Here is a 17,674-nt window from a genome sequence, read left to right on the forward strand (position 1 = left end):
AGCATTGCGGAACCATGGAGTTCCGTACCGCTGGGGATACCCCCTGAAGCTCCTAATTACCCATGAAGGTAAATCCTCGGTGGTCTCCACATTACAAGAAGGGCTAGACTTGCTTCGCACCCTTGACATCATCCCTGAGGAACCTGCTGCTCCCTCGGCCTCATCCCCACCTGTCCGGCTGGAGACTCGGGGAGACTGGCAGATGGGCCAGCGGAGACGACGGAAAAAAAACAAACCAAGGATCCCTTGAGAAATCTGCTGCAACTCGCTGTTTGATTGCAAATTCCCGGTCGCTGGAGGATCTCCAGCACTCACCTTTTGTACCCCCCACGTAAATGGGCATTTATAGTGCCTTCGGATCTCATCAGAGATCTCCTTTTTTATTAACTTCTGTTTTGATCTTTTGTTTCATGTTTTTCTATTTTTTCTTACTGCACTGTTGCAGTCTTATCCTGGTCTGTCAATGCCCGAACGTTCTGGTACCACCTGGATCCGACCTACAGCTATGTTACACCGTTTACCCCAGGAAGCCTACATTACCGAGAACCCCAGGGTTCCACTAAGAATGCGATTGCCTTTTGCCACATCTGTACCTGATTGCTGCCTTTAATGCCGCTTAAAATAGTTTCCTTTAATGTTCACGGCCTCAGCCATCCAGTTAAGCGGAACTCCTTGTGGAAGGAGGCACTGAAACTGGGGGGGGGGATATACTCTGTGTCCAGGAGACTCACTTTCTCAATGCGGCTGCTCCCTATTTCCAACACAGAAACTACCCACACATATTCCTGGCCTCTGCATCCGAGAAGAAAAGAGGGGTAGCTATTGCCATAAGAGACTCAGTAGCTTTCTCCCTTACTGAAGTATTTACGGACCCTGACGGGAGGTATTTGATATTAATTGCTGTATTGAACAATAGGCCTTACACCATTGTTAACCTTTATGCCCCCAATGTACATCAGCTGCGGTTCCTGAACAGGCTTTTCCGCAAAGTCAATAAGTGTCGTAGGGGTTCTCTAGAGGTTTGTGGAGACTTTAATGTAACGGTCGACTACGCACTGGATACTACGTCCAGGGCGAGTCGGCCTTTGCCGAAGCTCCAACCACTACTTGCTGCTGAGGATGTATTTGATGCCTGGAGGTGTCAACATGCGAGTGAAAAGGATTTTACATTTTATTCTGCAAGATATAACACGTATTCTAGGATCGATTTGATTCTAGTAGACAGGTTGCTGCTACAGGCAGTGTCTTCCTCCACCATCCATGACATTTCTTGGTCAGACCATGCGCCTGTTTCCATACAGGTGGTGGAGGAACACACTCAGCGCTCTGCCTATGTTTGGAGGGCGAACTCCCAACTCTTTCAAAATTCCTCGCATGTTGCTACTATCTCTAAGAACCTGGCAGAATTTTTTGAACCGTACAAAGTCCCACTACCCTCTGGTATGCCCATAAGGCCTTTATAAGGGGCATAATGCTCCAAATCTCCTCTAGGGACAAAAAGGCCAGAACCCAAAAACTGAACGATATTCTGGCAGATATTCAGTCTTTGGAATCCTCCAACAAGTTGACGCCGGATTTCAACACGGCTCATGAACTTACTCAGCTCCGTGTTGAACTTTGCCGCCTATTGTTGGCAAGGTATGACAAATATGTGTATTCACTAAAGTTGTGACACTACTCTTCCAGCAATCGTGCTGGAAAATACCTGGCCAACAGAGTGCGGGCAGCTAGGATCAAGGCCAAGATCCCTTATGTCTACCACCCCTTAGATAAACAGAAAAAGATCAATCCGCAAGAAATTGCGGACGCCTTTGCTGCTTATTACTCTTCCCTATACAATTTGAAACTTGATGCCGAAACTTCCCAGCCCACGAATGAATGTATACAATCTTTTCTATCCAGTATTAATCTACCCTCTCTTACAGAAGAACAATTGGCTTCTCTAAATTTACCAATTTCGCCTGCAGAAATTGGAGAGTGCATTAAATCTCTCCCCATGGGCAAATCTCCAGGGCCAGATGGCCTCACTAACGATTATTATCGTACGTTTGCAGACCTTCTGTCCCCTGTGCTCTCGGACATTTATGCTGAAGCATTCTCCTCTGCTTCCTTTCCCCCGGAAATGCTTAGAGCCTATGTGGTTACGATTCCTAAACCGGGTAAGGAACCTAACACTCCCTCAAATTTTAGGCCAATATCCCTTTTAAACACCGACGTCAAAATATACGCTAAGATTCTTGCTGAAAGAATCCTCCCCCTAGTCCCCCAGTTGATCCACCCAGATCAGTTGGGGTTCACACCTGGTCGGCAGGCCTCAGACGCCACCAGACGTGTTATTGGAGTCCTCCAGTTTGCGGAGGCCCGTCGAACGCCTTCTCTGCTCCTCTCTTTGGATGCGGAGAAGGCGTTCGACCGGATTCACTGGGGATATATGGATGGGGTCCTTCGGAAGTTTGGCTTTGGTGGACCGATCCTATCAGCTATTCTTGCCCTATACTCAGCCCCCTCAGCACAGGTCTTCACCTCTAATATGCTGTCATCTCCCTTCTCCATTTCTAATGGCACCAGGCAAGGGTGCCCACTATCCCCTACAATTTTCAATCTCCTAATTGAACCACTGGCAGAAAGAATTCGTTCCCACCCCTTGATTGCAGGAATCCCCATGCAGGATGGCCCTCATAAAATTAACCTGTTTGTGGATGATATCATCCTTTTCTTGACTTCCCCAGCCTCCTCCCTGCCGCAGGCCCATCGGGTACTCCAAGAGTTTAGCCTGATTTCCTATTATAAGGTGAATTTTTCCAAGTCGGTAATTCTAGACACAGACCTTAAACCTCCTCTCCGTGCGCGTTTGATGTCCACATTTCCATATAAATTGAGTAACTCCACCATCCCATACCTGGGCATCCAGTTAGCCAAGTCAGCTCGCCATTTAGCAGAGGCAAACTTTCCCCCTCTTATTGACACACTCACTGTAGAAGCAAACAGGTTAGCCAAGTGTGAACTCTCATGGTCAGGGCGTCTTGCATCCTTTAAGATGTTGTTGCTCCCCCAAATTTTGTACATATTTAGAGCATTACCTGTCAACCCCTCTGGGAAGCATTTCTCCGGTCTTACTCTCTTAATGAATAAATTCATCTGGAGTTCCAAAAGGCCTAGATGTTCTAAAACACTTTTACTGAAGCATAGGTTGGCTGGTGGTATGGGCTTGGTGGATCTAAGAGACTATTACCTCGCATCCCGGCTGGCACAAATTTCCCACTGGTTTAACTTGGCCCCGGAACCAAAATGGTGCTGCATCGAACGAGCCCTCACCCCCACCCAAAACCTAAAACTTCTCCTTCTCACTGACTCAATTAAACCCTGGCCTCTCCAGCCACTTCCTGTCTCCGTTAGGGCTTCTCTGCAGGCCTGGCGAGATCTACACCTCCGACCTCTAAATTGGTCCCTCTTCCCATTCCACTGCAGTCCTTAGAATTCTTCATTCCTGATCTTTCCACCAAGGCGTGGGTCGAGAAGGGGGTGCAGTGGTTGCAGGATCTCTTTCAGGGACCCTCCATGATCCCATACCATTCTCTGAGGACACGCTTCCATTTAAAACCTACTGACGTATATAAACATTATCAAATAGCCCATTTGCTAAGGGGTAGTAGAGTTACAGTACCAGTGTTTCAGTATCCAAACCTCTTTGGCACTTTATCAATGCTAATCCCCCCCTACCTAAAGGAATTTCTTTATTCTACAACTTCCTCCAGCAAAAGCTTGCCTTCAGTAAATCTCGTCCCTTCCTAAGCTGGGAGGAGGACTTAGGTTGCACTTTCTCTGAGGTACAATGGTGCCAGGCATTCAAAGCTAACTACAGGGCCTCGAGGTGTGTCAGGCACTGGGAACTAGCCCAGAAGATTGCCCTACGCTGGTACCTTACTCCCTTTAGGATTTCTAAATTTGGCCTTGCTGAGTCCTCCCCCCTGTGCTGGAGGAACTGCGGGGAGGTTGGTAACCTACCGTATATACTCAAGTATAGGCCGACCCGAATATAAGCCGAGGCCCCCAATTTACCCCCAAAAAAACTGGCAAACTTATTGACTCGTGTATAAGCCGAGGGTGAGACATGCCTGTCCATCCTACCTGTGTCCCGAGCCTTTGTCCCGAGCCTCCGTCCCGTGCCTTGCCTCCTTGCCTCCGTCCCGTGCCGTGCCTTGCCGCCGTGCCTTGCCTCCGTCCTGTCCCGTCCCGTCCCGTCCCGTGCCGTGCCTTGCCTTGCCTCCGTCCCGTGCCCTCTTCGTCGGCGCCTCGGCGGCCATTGTAAAATTCAAAAGCTGCGCCGCCGCCTTCGCCTGTGATAGGCGGAACACTGAATTTCCCAGCAGCCTGTGTTCCGCCTATCACGGACATCGTATCATCCTCGTCCGTAGTACGAGGATGATACGATGTCCGTGATAGGCGGAACACAGGCTGCTGGGAAATTCAGTGTTCCGCCTATCACAGGCGAAGGCGGAGCCGGAGGCGCGGCTTTTGAATTATAGAATGGCCGCTGTCTGTCTGCTCGACACGCTGATCGAGCGGGCAGACAGCGATGACTCGAGTATAAGCCGAGGGGGGCACTTTCAGCCTCAAAAAAGAGGCTGAAAATCTCGGCTTATACTCGAGTATATACGGTAATTCATATGTTCTGGTCATGTAAACATCTTAGAAGTTTCTGGAATGCCATATTTCATGCTATTTCTGGTATTATAGGTTTCCTTTCCGCCCCTGAATCAGGTCTGGCAATTCTCAACTTAGGTATTGAAAAATACCCACCTAACTTTAGAATTGTTATTTCCCACATCCTCCCGGTGGCTAGGTCATTGATAGCTAGATTTTGGAAGAATGATCAAGCTCCCAATGCTTCAGAGGTCTGGTCGATCACCCATTTACATTTCTCCTACGAATCAATCCTAGCCCTCAGGATGGGGAAAAAAAATCAGTTTGATAATAATTGGCAAATTTGGGACACATGGTACAAGGGTACCCACTTGTTGTAATTCCCTCACCCTAGAGTCTAGCCACTCCTGCTATAATGTAACACATACCTGCTCCAACCCACATCCCTATTCTTATAGGCTTCCCCTCTCGGACTTATGACAGACCAGTCATTACCAGTTTTTCCTTTTCTTTTGTTGTTTTGCTTGTTTTGTTATGTTTATTTTTGGTATGCAGTATGTGCATCAAACTGCTATATGCTTCTCCCTACGGTCCGCTTTGTGATACGCTATGTAATGTTGGGATGTGGTGGGGAAGTCACTAATGCTTGTTTCTTCATTGTACTGTAAACTTTTTTGTGAAAATCTTTCAATAAAAACTATTTACAAAAAAAAAGATGTGTGAATGATGACCTGCTCAAATGGCTGAATTTTCACTACTGAGCCGAAATTTTGACATTCATTAATCTTTTCTTACACTTGTACCTGTGGGACTTTAAAGTTAAACCCTGGGGAAATTCAAAAAAATAATTCTCATTTTTGCCTAGGGTAATATTAAAAGGCACTTTTACTTAACTCATCCATTGCACCCCAACATATGACCTTCAGTTTTACATGTCCCTCACAGCAACTTCCGTTCAGCATTCATCAATTTCCATTTGAAATCATTGCAAACAATGCAAGACCAGCAGTCTGTACTTGTTTGTACCTTTTTTTATCCCTTGGTTACATCTTGGTGTTGCCAAATACCATCAAACTCTTTTCAGCCACTTCCCGACTATATGTACTCCAGCAAAGACTATATGGCATTTCTCCTAAAGGGTTTCCTGATGTTGACAACAGTGGGCCATGGCTGATTCTAGTGTATAGGCTGGAATTTGCTGATTTCTAATATCTGACACTGATCATTGGAATATGAACTAGGTGGATTAGTTTTTACATTTATAAATACTATTAGTATAAGATGTGAAAAACATGTGCCCCTCAAATCCATCGCTCACCTCTCAGATCCACTGGTAAACCTGGTGCTTGATCATAAGAGCCTGTCTGCACTCTACATACACAACGATTATCCGAAAAAAGCCCACACACTGATGCTGTTACTCCATTGATGTTTATTCCACCAAACAGGATTACAGCTTTAGGCCGAATATGGGTGAAATGCATCAGGAGGGGTTGCCACAGGTGGGGACTTCCGCAAACCACTGTGATGTCATCAGTGTTGGTTTTCTTGCATGATCACTGTTATTATTATGTTTGTAAGAATATTTTGATATGAACACCAAAAATATATTTCTTTAAGAAAGAATGTTAGCCACAAAATGATAGAATTATCAAGTGAGTGTGAAGGTCAGTGGTATATGGTGGAATGTAGTAAGCTACAGCAATCACATTTCAGGGTTCACCTGTTTAGAGCAGTCAAGACAATGAAAGATGTCTACTTATTGGTTACTTCTGTTGGTTATCAGTTGATTAAAAGACAATGTGTATGTTTTGGAAATTGTATCACAATAAATCCTCCTTGTGTCTTATTTGTTACACCAATATATTTTTTTTAACAATCAATGCTCTAAGAATGACATCACAGTGTGACTTCAATGGCATAATTATCTCACCCAGGTCTTCATTCCACATCATGGCATTTAATTGCCTCTTCTCCTGGAATGTTGGGGGACATCCCGTATAATCTGATGCCTTCTCTTCTTTACTGAACAAGAATAGATTCTTTGCCAATCTGCCAATACTGGGCTGTTCCTGTATGATCCGGGTCTTCTCCTGATCACTGCTGTTCCTCAGATCATCAAGCACCACAATAACTCTATCCCGTCCTAGAAAAAAAATAAAAATCAAAGAATAAACAGGATTGACTACGAAGACTGAACACCTGAATCAACGCCACAAAGTTAGAAGTACACAATTGTCTAAATTGTATTTATACTTTGTAGCATTAATGAGGCCCTTCAATGGAAATACCTCAACTCAAGACTATGAAGTTGAGGTAGCCATACCCCATATAATGAGAGGTGTGATGGCCAGATGTCCACAAACATGATTCAAAACAGTTATATACTATATTAGTTTATAAGGGTGCCCAGATTGGTGGGCCCATGATCCTAATGAAAGCATTTGACTTTAGATATGTTTTAGATGTTTAAAGTGGACATAAACCCTCACATGTACCCAATGAATTGAACAGCAGATAATGTTAAAAAACTTACTTTCTTGATCATACATCACGGGACACAGGAGCTTCATTACATAGTGTGTTATATAGGCACCTCTGGTGATTGGACACTGGTTAACCCCAATTAAGGAGAATTCCTCCCCTATATAACCCCTCCCATATGGGAGGCACCTCAGTTTTTTTCGCCAGTGTCTATGGTGGTTGGTCACGTAAAACTTTAGCTCTGTGCAGGTCCCTGCGGGGGCCTAAGGTCTACAACAAACCGGATCCATACCCGGGCCTCGTCAGCCGAAGAAATTAGGTTTGGCCTGTAAGTCCTCTCCTATTGGAAGACTGGGCTCTAGGAAAACCAGACTTGGTGTACTGTTTATACAGAGCGCACAAAAGTTTCTGGCAGAGTCTTTTACATGGTCCAGGTAGGAGGCTCTTCCGAGAAAGAGCCCCAGATAAACCTGAAGGTTGGCTAACACTGCCCGCCGTGATGGGTGAAGGCTGGAATTTGTCTGTTTCAGCAATTCCTGCGGCGAGGACAGGTAAGGGAAGTTAATCCTATTTATATAATTATATGATGGATTTCTTCATTTTGAGTAGTTGTATGTCTTACCTGGTTTCCACCACTAGAGGGAGTAAGAGCAGCCTGATGCATACTTACATGCCTTTCAGTACACACGCTCAGTGAAGCCTGGTTCTCCAGCTGTCTCACGTCTCCACTGCAGTCCCTGCCACAACAAGGTAACACAGCGGTCCCACGTAGTCTGGGGGGTCCCACGCAGCTCCGGTGGAGTTCTCCTTTCCCCCCTGGATCCCGCGGTCCTCGTGCACGCGTGCCGGGCGCGTTCCCGGCCTAATGGAGGAGGGGGGAGTGTGGTTGTGAGCCGCGCACGTCAGTGTGCACGGCGCTGTACTGCACAGGCGCCAGGCGGCAGATTTAAAAAGCCCAGAGCGTCAGGGGGCTGTAAGTGGAGACACAGGAGCTGTGGGCAGTAAGCATCCGTGGGGATTGGATCCAGGCAAACCTTAGACACCTACTCAGCATCTGGTTGTGCAGTTTAAGTATATATATTTATTGTGAGACTTTAAGCACAACAGTGATTGCACTTGTACTAGTACCTCTGCTTTGTAGCTTTGGACTATGTCTCCTCGTAAGAGGGTCTCAGGGGGAGGTAACAAAGGCACTGGTAAATCACTGCCTAGGTCCAGGGGTTCTTAAAGTGCCTGTAAGTTACCATTCCCCCCTGCAAGACTGGAGCCAGCCTCTCAGGACGAGTCAGTGCCCCTATTAGGTTTTGCAGCCTCTCCTAATGTCCCAGCCCCGGTTTATTGAGGACTCCCTTAGGGCTACATTGGAGGGTTTTGAAGGGAGAATAATGAATTTTATTTCTGGTTCCCTGAAAGATAGCAGGAAAAGGGGTAGATCCCCTCCCTCTGCTGAAATTCCTCTCTCAGATGATTCTTCTGACAATGAGGAGAGATCCCTATCTTGGGACAGGGATCATGAGCAGTCGGATGAATCAGAGGAAGAGGAGAGAGTCCCCTCCTCCCAGGCGCTCAGAAAACAGGTGCAGTATTATACTGAATTGGTGTATACCACATTCAGAATGCCTGCTGCTGAAGTTGCTACGGCCTCTGTTTCTTCTCTGGGAGTCAGGAAAGCCCCACAGACTGCCTATTCCTTCCCAATTCATCCTTTAATGGATAAATTGTTGTATGAGGATTGGGGAAATCCCGATAAACTGTTTGCTCCTCCTAAAAGGTTTTCTATGCATTATCCTCTGGAGGAGAGTTTCACCAAGAAGTGGGGGGTCCCATCTGTTGATGCGGCTGTTTCTTGTGTGAATAAAAGCCTGACTTGTCCCTTGGATAATGTGCAGGTATTTAAAGATCCAACTGATAAGAAGCTGGAAACCTTATTAAAAGCCTCCTTTTCCATGACTAGCGCTGTAGTGCAACCTACAGTCGCAGCCGTGGGGTTGTGCCAGTTCCTCAAGGAACAGGTTAAGCAGATGCTTGGGCTCCTTCCCAGTGAGGAAGTAGAGAAGTATGCAGAGATGCCTCATATCCTGTGTTTTATGATTGATGCGATTTTGGATTCTGTCCAACAAGCATCACGTTTTTCCCTCATGTTGGTACACATGCGAAGGGCCCTATGGCTTAAGAATTGGGCAGCTGAGCTGTCATGCAAGAAGCATTTGATTGGGTTCCCGTTTAAAGGGGAACGTTTGTTTGGAGAAGAATTAGACAAATTCGTCCAAAAAATTTCAGGAGGTAAATCTACTCTCCTTCCAGTCAAAAGGAGCAAGTGTCCTTCATTCAGGCGTGCTCTCTCTCCCGGAGCATCAAGCTCTAAGCAGTGGCGACGGCCTTCTCAACCCTCCTCTACAGGAAAGGCTCAGGGCCGAGCCTAGGGGCAGAAAAAGACTTGGGGGCGAAAGCCTGCCAAGCAGAGCCCAAAAGCTTCCTTGTGAAAGGGCGCCCCTGCTCGGCCGAGTGGAGGGAAGGCTCCTGCGGTTTGCAGGAGCCTGACGGGAAGAGATCCGGGACAAGTGGGTGATCTCTTCGGTATCTCTGGGCTACAGGCTAGAGTTTCAGGAGATTCCACCGTCTCGCTTTCTAAGGTCAAGGATCCCCAGGGATCCAGTAAAGCAAAAACCGCTATTTCTGGCCTTAGATCACTTACTATCCCAGGGGGTGATAGTAGAAGTGGACCCAAAGGAACAGGGTTCAGGGTTTTACTCAAATCTCTTAACCGTTCTGAAGCCAAATGGAAGTGTCAGACCTATCCTAGATCTGAAGGATCTGAACTGGTTTTTACGCATCCGGTCCTTCCGAATGCAGTCAATCCGCACTGTGGTCTCCTCCCTGCAAGGGGGAGAGTTTATGGCATCAATAGACATCAACGATGCATATCTCCATGTGCCAATTTTTCCCGCACACCAAAAATTTCTAAGGTTCGTGGTAGGTCTGCTCCATTTTCAATTTGTGGCCTTGCCGTTCGGGCTTGCTACAGCCCCTCGAGTCTTCACAAAGATTCTGGACCCTCTCTTGGCAAACCTAAGAGCTCAGGGTATAGCCGTCATGGCTTATCTAGACGATTTGCTTCTCATGGAGAAAACAGTAGCGTTCCTGAAGCACAGCGTCACCAGAACGCTAGAACACCTGGAACGCCTAGGTTGTATTATAAACCTAGAAAAGTCGTCCCTACAGCCTGCCACCAGGTTGGAATACCTGGGTATGATCATCAACACCACTCAGGGCAAGGTGTTTCTTCCAAGGCCAAAGGCCTTGGCCATTGGGGATCTGATGCGCCTAATTCTGGGCAGGAGATCTTCCCCCATTTGGTTGTGCATGAGACTGTTAGGGAAAATGGTCGCCTCCTTCGAGGCTGTCCCATTCGCCCAGTTCCACTCAAGGCCTCTGCAAAGATGCATCTTTGCGGCTTGGAACAGGAAGCCCCAATCCTTGGATCTTCCTATGTGTCTATCCCCAGGGACACACAGGAGTCTCCACTGGTGGTTACAAACCAAGAATTTGCTGAAGGGCAAAACTTTTCTTCCTCTTCCATGGAAGATTATCACGACAGATGCCAGCCTGACAGGCTGGGGAGCAGTGTTGGAGGAGACGTGCTCGTTTGGGAAATGGTCTACGATCAAGAAGCTATTGCCCATAAATGTCTTGGAGATCCGGGCAGTTTATATGGCTCTCATAAAGTGGTCTTACAGACTACGAGGTCTCCCTGTTCGGGTTCAGTCCAACAATGCCACAGCAGTGGCTTATATCAATCACCAGGGCGGTACCAGGAGTCTGGTGGCCCAAAAAGAGGTGAATCGCATACTTGTCTGGGCAGAAAAGCATGTTCCTTGTCTTTCTGCAGTCTTCATTCCAGGAGTGGAAAATTGGCAGGCGGATTTTCTGAGCCGCCAGTAGTTGTGCCCAGGAGAATGGGCTCTGCACCCCGACGTGTTTCGGAACATATGTCACAGGTGGGGTACTCCATATGTAGATCTGTTTGTGTTCAGGTTCAACAGGAAACTGGACAATTTTGTGTCAAGGACAAGAGATACACTCGCTCAGGGGTCAGATGCTCTGACAGTTCCCTGGGATTGGTACAATCTGATCTATGCCTTCCCCCCGAGCCCGCTTCTGTCGCGGTTCCTGGGAAGAGTCAAGAGGGAGACAAAATCGGTCCTTTTGGTGGCCCCGGCTTGGCCCAGGCGACCGTGGTACGCAGAGATCATGAAGTTGGCAGTAGGCAGGCCGTGGATCCTCCCTCTCCGACCAGATCTGCTCTCACAGGGTCCAATTTACCATCCTGCTTTACGCAGTCTGAATTTGACAGTTTGGCTGCTGAGACCCACATTCTGAGAGTCCGTGGCCTTTCGGGGCCAGTCCTTTCTACTCTGGTCAATGCCAGAATGCCGGCCTCCAGGCTTATTTATTACAAAATCTGGAGGGCATATGTTTCCTGGTGTGAACTCAGGAAATGGCATCCTAGAAAGTATGTCATTAGCAGGATCTTAGCCTTTCTCCAGTCAGGCCTAGAAATGAATTTGGCCATAAGCACTATCAAGGTGCAGATTTCGGCCCTGTCAGTGTTTTTTCAGAAGCCACTTGCATCGCATTCCCTGGTGCGGGCTTTCATCCAGGGGGTCATGCGGATGAGACCGCCAGTCAAACCTCCGGTATGCCCATGGGATCTGAATTTGGTTCTCTCGGCTTTGCAGGGGCAAACATTTGAACCTTTGCATCTGGCTTCATTAGTTCTCCTGACTAAAAAATTGGTCTTCTTCATAGCCATATTCACGGCTAGAAGAGTATCAGAGCTAGCAGCTCTTTCCAGCAAAGAGCCGTATCTAATTATTCATAAGGACCGAGTGGTCATGTGCCCCAACAGGTCCTTTCTACCTAAGGTGGTTTCGGGATTCCATTTGAATCAAGACTTAATCCTACCATCCTTTTTTCCGGACCCTCAGTCCGCAGAAGAAGAATCTTTGCACACTTTGGATGTGGTAAGAGCAATCAGTATATATCTTCAAGCAACTGCTCAGATAAGGAAAACTGATTGCTTATTTATTTTGCCGGAAGGATTAGACAAGGTGGATTAGACAGGTTATTTCTCAGGCCTATAGTGTAAAGGGGAAGATTCCTCCTTTTCAAGTGAAAGCGCACTCAACGAGGGCTGTAAGTGCTTCTTGGGCAGTGCATCACCAGGCCTCCCTGGCTCAGATCTGTAAGGCTGCAACTTGGTCATTAGTCCACACATTCACCAGATTCTATCAGGTGGATGTCAGGGGGCAAGAGGATATCACCTTCGGGCGCAGTGTACTGCAGGCTGCAGTTTAGGTCCTCCGGTCCCTGGCGGTCTATAATTATGATCTGTGTCTCCCTCCTCTCAATCTGAGCATTTCTTTGGGACATCCCACTATGTAATGAAGCTCCTGTGTCCCGTGATGTATGATCAAGAAAATGGGATTTTTATATACAGCTTACCTGTAAAATCAGTTTCTTGAGAGTACATCATGGGACACAGGGCTCCCGCCCCTCTTGGGTTTTACATGGTTTCTTATTGCTTTGCTACAAAACTGAGGTGCCTCCCATATGGGAGGGGTTATATAGGGGAGGAATTCTCCTTAATTGGGGTTAACCAGTGTCCAATCACCAGAGGTGCCTATATAACCCACTATGTAATAAAGCTCCTGTGTCCCGTGATGTACTCTCAAGAAAAGGATTTTACAGGTAAGCTGTACATAAAAATCCCATTTTATCTTTCAGCAGTACATAGGGGAGTGTGGGGAGACTGTACTTACAGTATGTGATAGGTGATTGGAGGAAAGGGACACGCAACCCTCCACATAGGCAGAGAAACATAGGAACATGAAGAGCTGTATTCTGAATAGACATCCTCAATGCTTATCTCCCTCTAAGCTCCCTCCCCTGACGCAAATTTTGAGCTCAAGTTATCTCATGTGTCAGGGAAATAGTCAGAAGTGACTCATGCTGATAACAGAGGAACAAAGCACAAGAGAGAAACGGCACTTAGAGCTTTGGAGAGAGATATGTAAACACTACAGATATATGTGCTCAGTTCAAATTTTATGAATGGGTATACAACCACTTACTTCCAGACCGCCCACTGTATACATATGTCAGTTGTTTGAAGAGGGATATCTCTGTTATTGCAGCAGCTAGCTGCCATAATCCAGGTATCCATCTCTTCAGTCTGCGGTCCGGTTTCCGATAATGGTGGTCTCTGTAACGGATTCGATGCAAAATCACTGTCATCGGCAGCGTTCTCCCGTGCCCTCCGCCGCTTACTGGAGCCTTCATATCGGCTGAGGCGATGGGGTCTTCATTCCTGCTTGATATGGATTCGAGTGAGGGGAAGTTGGCCCTCACTAGGGATGAGCTTTCTTTTCGAGTCGAACATGAGTTTGACTCGAACATTGGCTGTTCACCCGTTCATTGAAAACTGAACATTATGGGCCGTTCGCAACAAATTCGAGTGGCGTGTAAAGGTCCATAATGCACTGCGGGAGTGCAGTGTATTGCTGTATGATGATTGGCCAGAGCAAGCACCATGACCTGCATGCTTTGGCCAATCACAGAGCCCTCAGCTAAGAGAGCCATAATTGACCAAACACTATATAAGTGTCAGGGCTGGCTTAGCCCTTACTTCTCTGGGCAGGCTGCTTAGCAGTTGGCTAATTGCCAGCTCTCATCTCTCTCCACAGTTACCCAGCTGTTCCTGATCATGCTCGTCTGACCTGCCTACTTAAGGCTGTCCAGATCACTTCATCTCTGCATTTACCTTGGTCACGTCATAAGAAAACATCTCCTGTGTTCTTGTTTAAAGACTGGCTTGCTGACATCCCTTCTGGCTCCTTATCTTGCTTGCTGTTCCTCCACTTGGATCCCTGACTTCTGGCCTGGCTGATTACCCGATCTGGTTATTGAACTCTGGCCTGGCTGACTACTCGATCCGCTTACTGGACTTCGGCTATGCTTTGACTACGCTTACTCTATTTACCTTTTTATTAATAAACAAGTGTGATTTAATTGTGCTTATGTCTTGGTCTGGTTCATGGTTTCTGACAATAAGGCTGCCTGCGCGTCAGCCTCGTGTAGTGTGTTGCTGGCGTGGACAGAGAGAGAGTGTCATTTAGATTAGTAGGCAGGCAGATTATTCCGTTAGCTGCAGTGTATTTTTACATATACATCCACTGCATACAGCTTAGCTATATCTCACTGCAGCCGTTCCTGGTGTACTCTAATATACTTCTGCCAGGCAGGTGATTCAGTAAGCTGAAGTGTATTTAATACAGGGATTGACAAATTTGCTTGGAATCTAGGAGCCAGCTAAAAAAGTTAGGAGCCAGGTCCGTGACAGCGATCTGGACCTGTCCCTGGCCTGACATGGAGACAAGGGAGGGGAAGATAGCCCCCAACCCCCCACCTGTCTCCAAATCATTGCCCATAGCTCTTAGAGGGACATTTTATTTATTTTATTTTTTTCAAATGACAATTTTTTTTTAAATTGCATTTTAGTGTAAACATGAGATGTGAGGTCTCTCTGACCCCAGATCTCATATATAAAAGAGGACCTGTCATGCTTTTTTCTATTACAAGGGATTTTTACATTCCTTGTAATAGGAATAAAAGTGACACACATTTTTTTTTTAAGAGAACAGTGAAAAAAAAAAAAAAAGTTAAAATAAGAAAAAAAATAATAATTTTTTAAACGCGCCCTGTCCTGCCAAGCTTGCGTGCAGAAGTGAACGCATATATGAAAGCGGTGTTCAAACCACACATGTGGTATCGCTGCGATCGGTAGAGTCAGAGCAATAATTCTATCCCTAGACCTCCTCTGTAACTTAAAACGTGCAACCTGTAGAATTTTTTAAGCATCGCCTATGGAGATTTTAAAGGGTAAAAGTGTGTCGCCATTCTATGAGCGGGCGCAATTTTGAAGCATGACATGTTGGGTATCGATTTACTCGGCGTAACATTATCTTTCAAAATATAAAAAAAATAAATTGGACTAACTTTACTGTTGTCTTATTTTTTTTTTTTATTAAATAAATTATTTTTCCCAAAAAAAGTGCGCTTGTAAGCCCGCTATGCAAATACGGTGTGGCAGACAATATTGCAACGACCACCATTTTATTCTCTAGGGTGTTAGAATAAAAAATATATATAATGTTTAGGGGTTCTAAGTAAAGGGAAGGAGATAGGCTGGCAGGCAGGGGAAGCTCCATTAGTATTGTTGGTTGTCATTCCAACGGCCACCACAAGAGGGCGCCAGATTCCAGAATGAACCATAGGATCGCAGAAGGCCTCAAGGCCGCGGGCTCAATTACCGGCCGCCGGCAGCGCAGCCCGACGCAATCACGCCGGGGGGTCCATGGAGACAGGATACCCCCAGCTGTGCTGCCCCAGGCACCAGGTCGCTAATTCTAGTCGCAAATGTGACCTGGCGCCCGGGTCGAGCCCTGATTTAATATATTATATATATATATATATATATATATATATATATATATACATACTGTGACAGCAGGCAGGTAAAATCATCTGGTTGTATCCAGGATGGAAAATATGTATGCCCTAAAACTTCTCCTTCTCACTGACTCAATTAAACCCTGGCCTCTCCAGCCACTTCCTGTCTCCGTTAGGGCTTCTCTGCAGGCCTGGCGAGATCTACACCTCCGACCTCTAAATTGGTCCCTCTTCCCATTCCACTGCAGTCCTTAGAATTCTTCATTCCTGATCTTTCCACCAAGGCGTGGGTCGAGAAGGGGGTGCAGTGGTTGCAGGATCTCTTTCAGGGACCCTCCATGATCCCATACCATTCTCTGAGGACACGCTTCCATTTAAAACCTACTGACGTATATAAACATTATCAAATAGCCCATTTGCTAAGGGGTAGTAGAGTTACAGTACCAGTGTTTCAGTATCCAAACCTCTTTGGCACTTTATCAATGCTAATCCCCCCCTACCTAAAGGAATTTCTTTATTCTACAACTTCCTCCAGCAAAAGCTTGCCTTCAGTAAATCTCGTCCCTTCCTACGCTGGGAGGAGGACTTAGGTTGCACTTTCTCTGAGGTACAATGGTGCCAGGCATTCAAAGCTAACTACAGGGCCTCGAGGTGTGTCAGGCACTGGGAACTAGCCCAGAAGATTGCCCTACGCTGGTACCTTACTCCCTTTAGGATTTCTAAATTTGGCCTTGCTGAGTCCTCCCCCCTGTGCTGGAGGAACTGCGGGGAGGTTGGTAACCTAATTCATATGTTCTGGTCATGTAAACATCTTAGAAGTTTCTGGAATGCCATATTTCATGCTATTTCTGGTATTATAGGTTTCCTTTCCGCCCCTGAATCAGGTCTGGCAATTCTCAACTTAGGTATTGAAAAATACCCACCTAACTTTAGAATTGTTATTTCCCACATCCTCCCGGTGGCTAGGTCATTGATAGCTAGATTTTGGAAGAATGATCAAGCTCCCAATGCCTCAGAGGTCTGGTCGATCACCCATTTACATTTCTCCTACGAATCAATCCTAGCCCTCAGGATGGGGAAAAAAAATCAGTTTGATAATAATTGGCAAATTTGGGACACATGGTACAAGGGTACCCACTTGTTGTAATTCCCTCACCCTAGAGTCTAGCCACTCCTGCTATAATGTAACACATACCTGCTCCAACCCACATCCCTATTCTTATAGGCTTCCCCTCTCGGACTTATGACAGACCAGTCATTACCAGTTTTTCCTTTTCTTTTGTTGTTTTGCTTGTTTTGTTATGTTTATTTTTGGTATGCAGTATGTGCATCAAACTGCTATATGCTTCTCCCTACGGTCCGCTTTGTGATACGCTATGTAATGTTGGGATGTGGTGGGGAAGTCACTAATGCTTGTTTCTTCATTGTACTGTAAACTTTTTTGTGAAAATCTTTCAATAAAAACTATTTACAAAAAAAAAGATGTGTGAATGATGACCTGCTCAAATGGCTGAATTTTCACTACTGAGCCGAAATTTTGACATTCATTAATCTTTTCTTACACTTGTACCTGTGGGACTTTAAAGTTAAACCCTGGGGAAATTCAAAAAAATAATTCTCATTTTTGCCTAGGGTAATATTAAAAGGCACTTTTACTTAACTCATCCCTTGCACCCCAACATATGACCTTCAGTTTTACATGTCCCTCACAGCAACTTCCGTTCAGCATTCATCAATTGCCATTTGAAATCATTGCAAACAATGCAAGACCAGCAGTCTGTACTTGTTTGTACCTTTTTTTATCCCTTGGTTACATCTTGGTGTTGCCAAATACCATCAAACTCTTTTCAGCCACTTCCCGACTATATGTACTCCAGCAAAGACTTTATGGCATTTCTCCTAAAGGGTTTCCTGATGTTGACAACAGTGGGCCATGGCTGATTCTAGTGTATAGGCTGGAATTTGCTGATTTCTAATATCTGACACTGATCATTGGAATATGAACTAGGTGGATTAGTTTTTACATTTATAAATA

The 17,674-nt window shown here is 46.0% G+C and overlaps 2 protein-coding genes across 2 annotated transcripts in view; one reads left to right on the top strand and one right to left on the bottom strand.

The window, feature by feature from the left end:
• The window catches only part of LOC143923384 (uncharacterized), a 931,140-nt gene that overhangs the window by 346,130 nt on the left and 567,336 nt on the right, over positions 1-17,674 (top strand). The gene's annotated exons all lie outside the window — the stretch shown is intronic.
• Positions 1-17,674, bottom strand: part of LOC143925169 (uncharacterized) — a 278,795-nt gene that overhangs the window by 109,341 nt on the left and 151,780 nt on the right. The window contains exon 7 of the mRNA XM_077449782.1: positions 6,578-6,790. Within this exon, the coding sequence (XP_077305908.1) occupies positions 6,578-6,790 (213 nt within the window). The remainder of the gene's footprint in view (positions 1-6,577; positions 6,791-17,674) is intronic.

Source organism: Lithobates pipiens, unplaced genomic scaffold, assembly GCF_037356315.1.
Source record: "Lithobates pipiens isolate NorthernLeopardFrog02 unplaced genomic scaffold, aLitPip1_a1.2 Scaffold_22, whole genome shotgun sequence".
Lineage (NCBI taxonomy): Eukaryota > Metazoa > Chordata > Amphibia > Anura > Ranidae > Lithobates > Lithobates pipiens.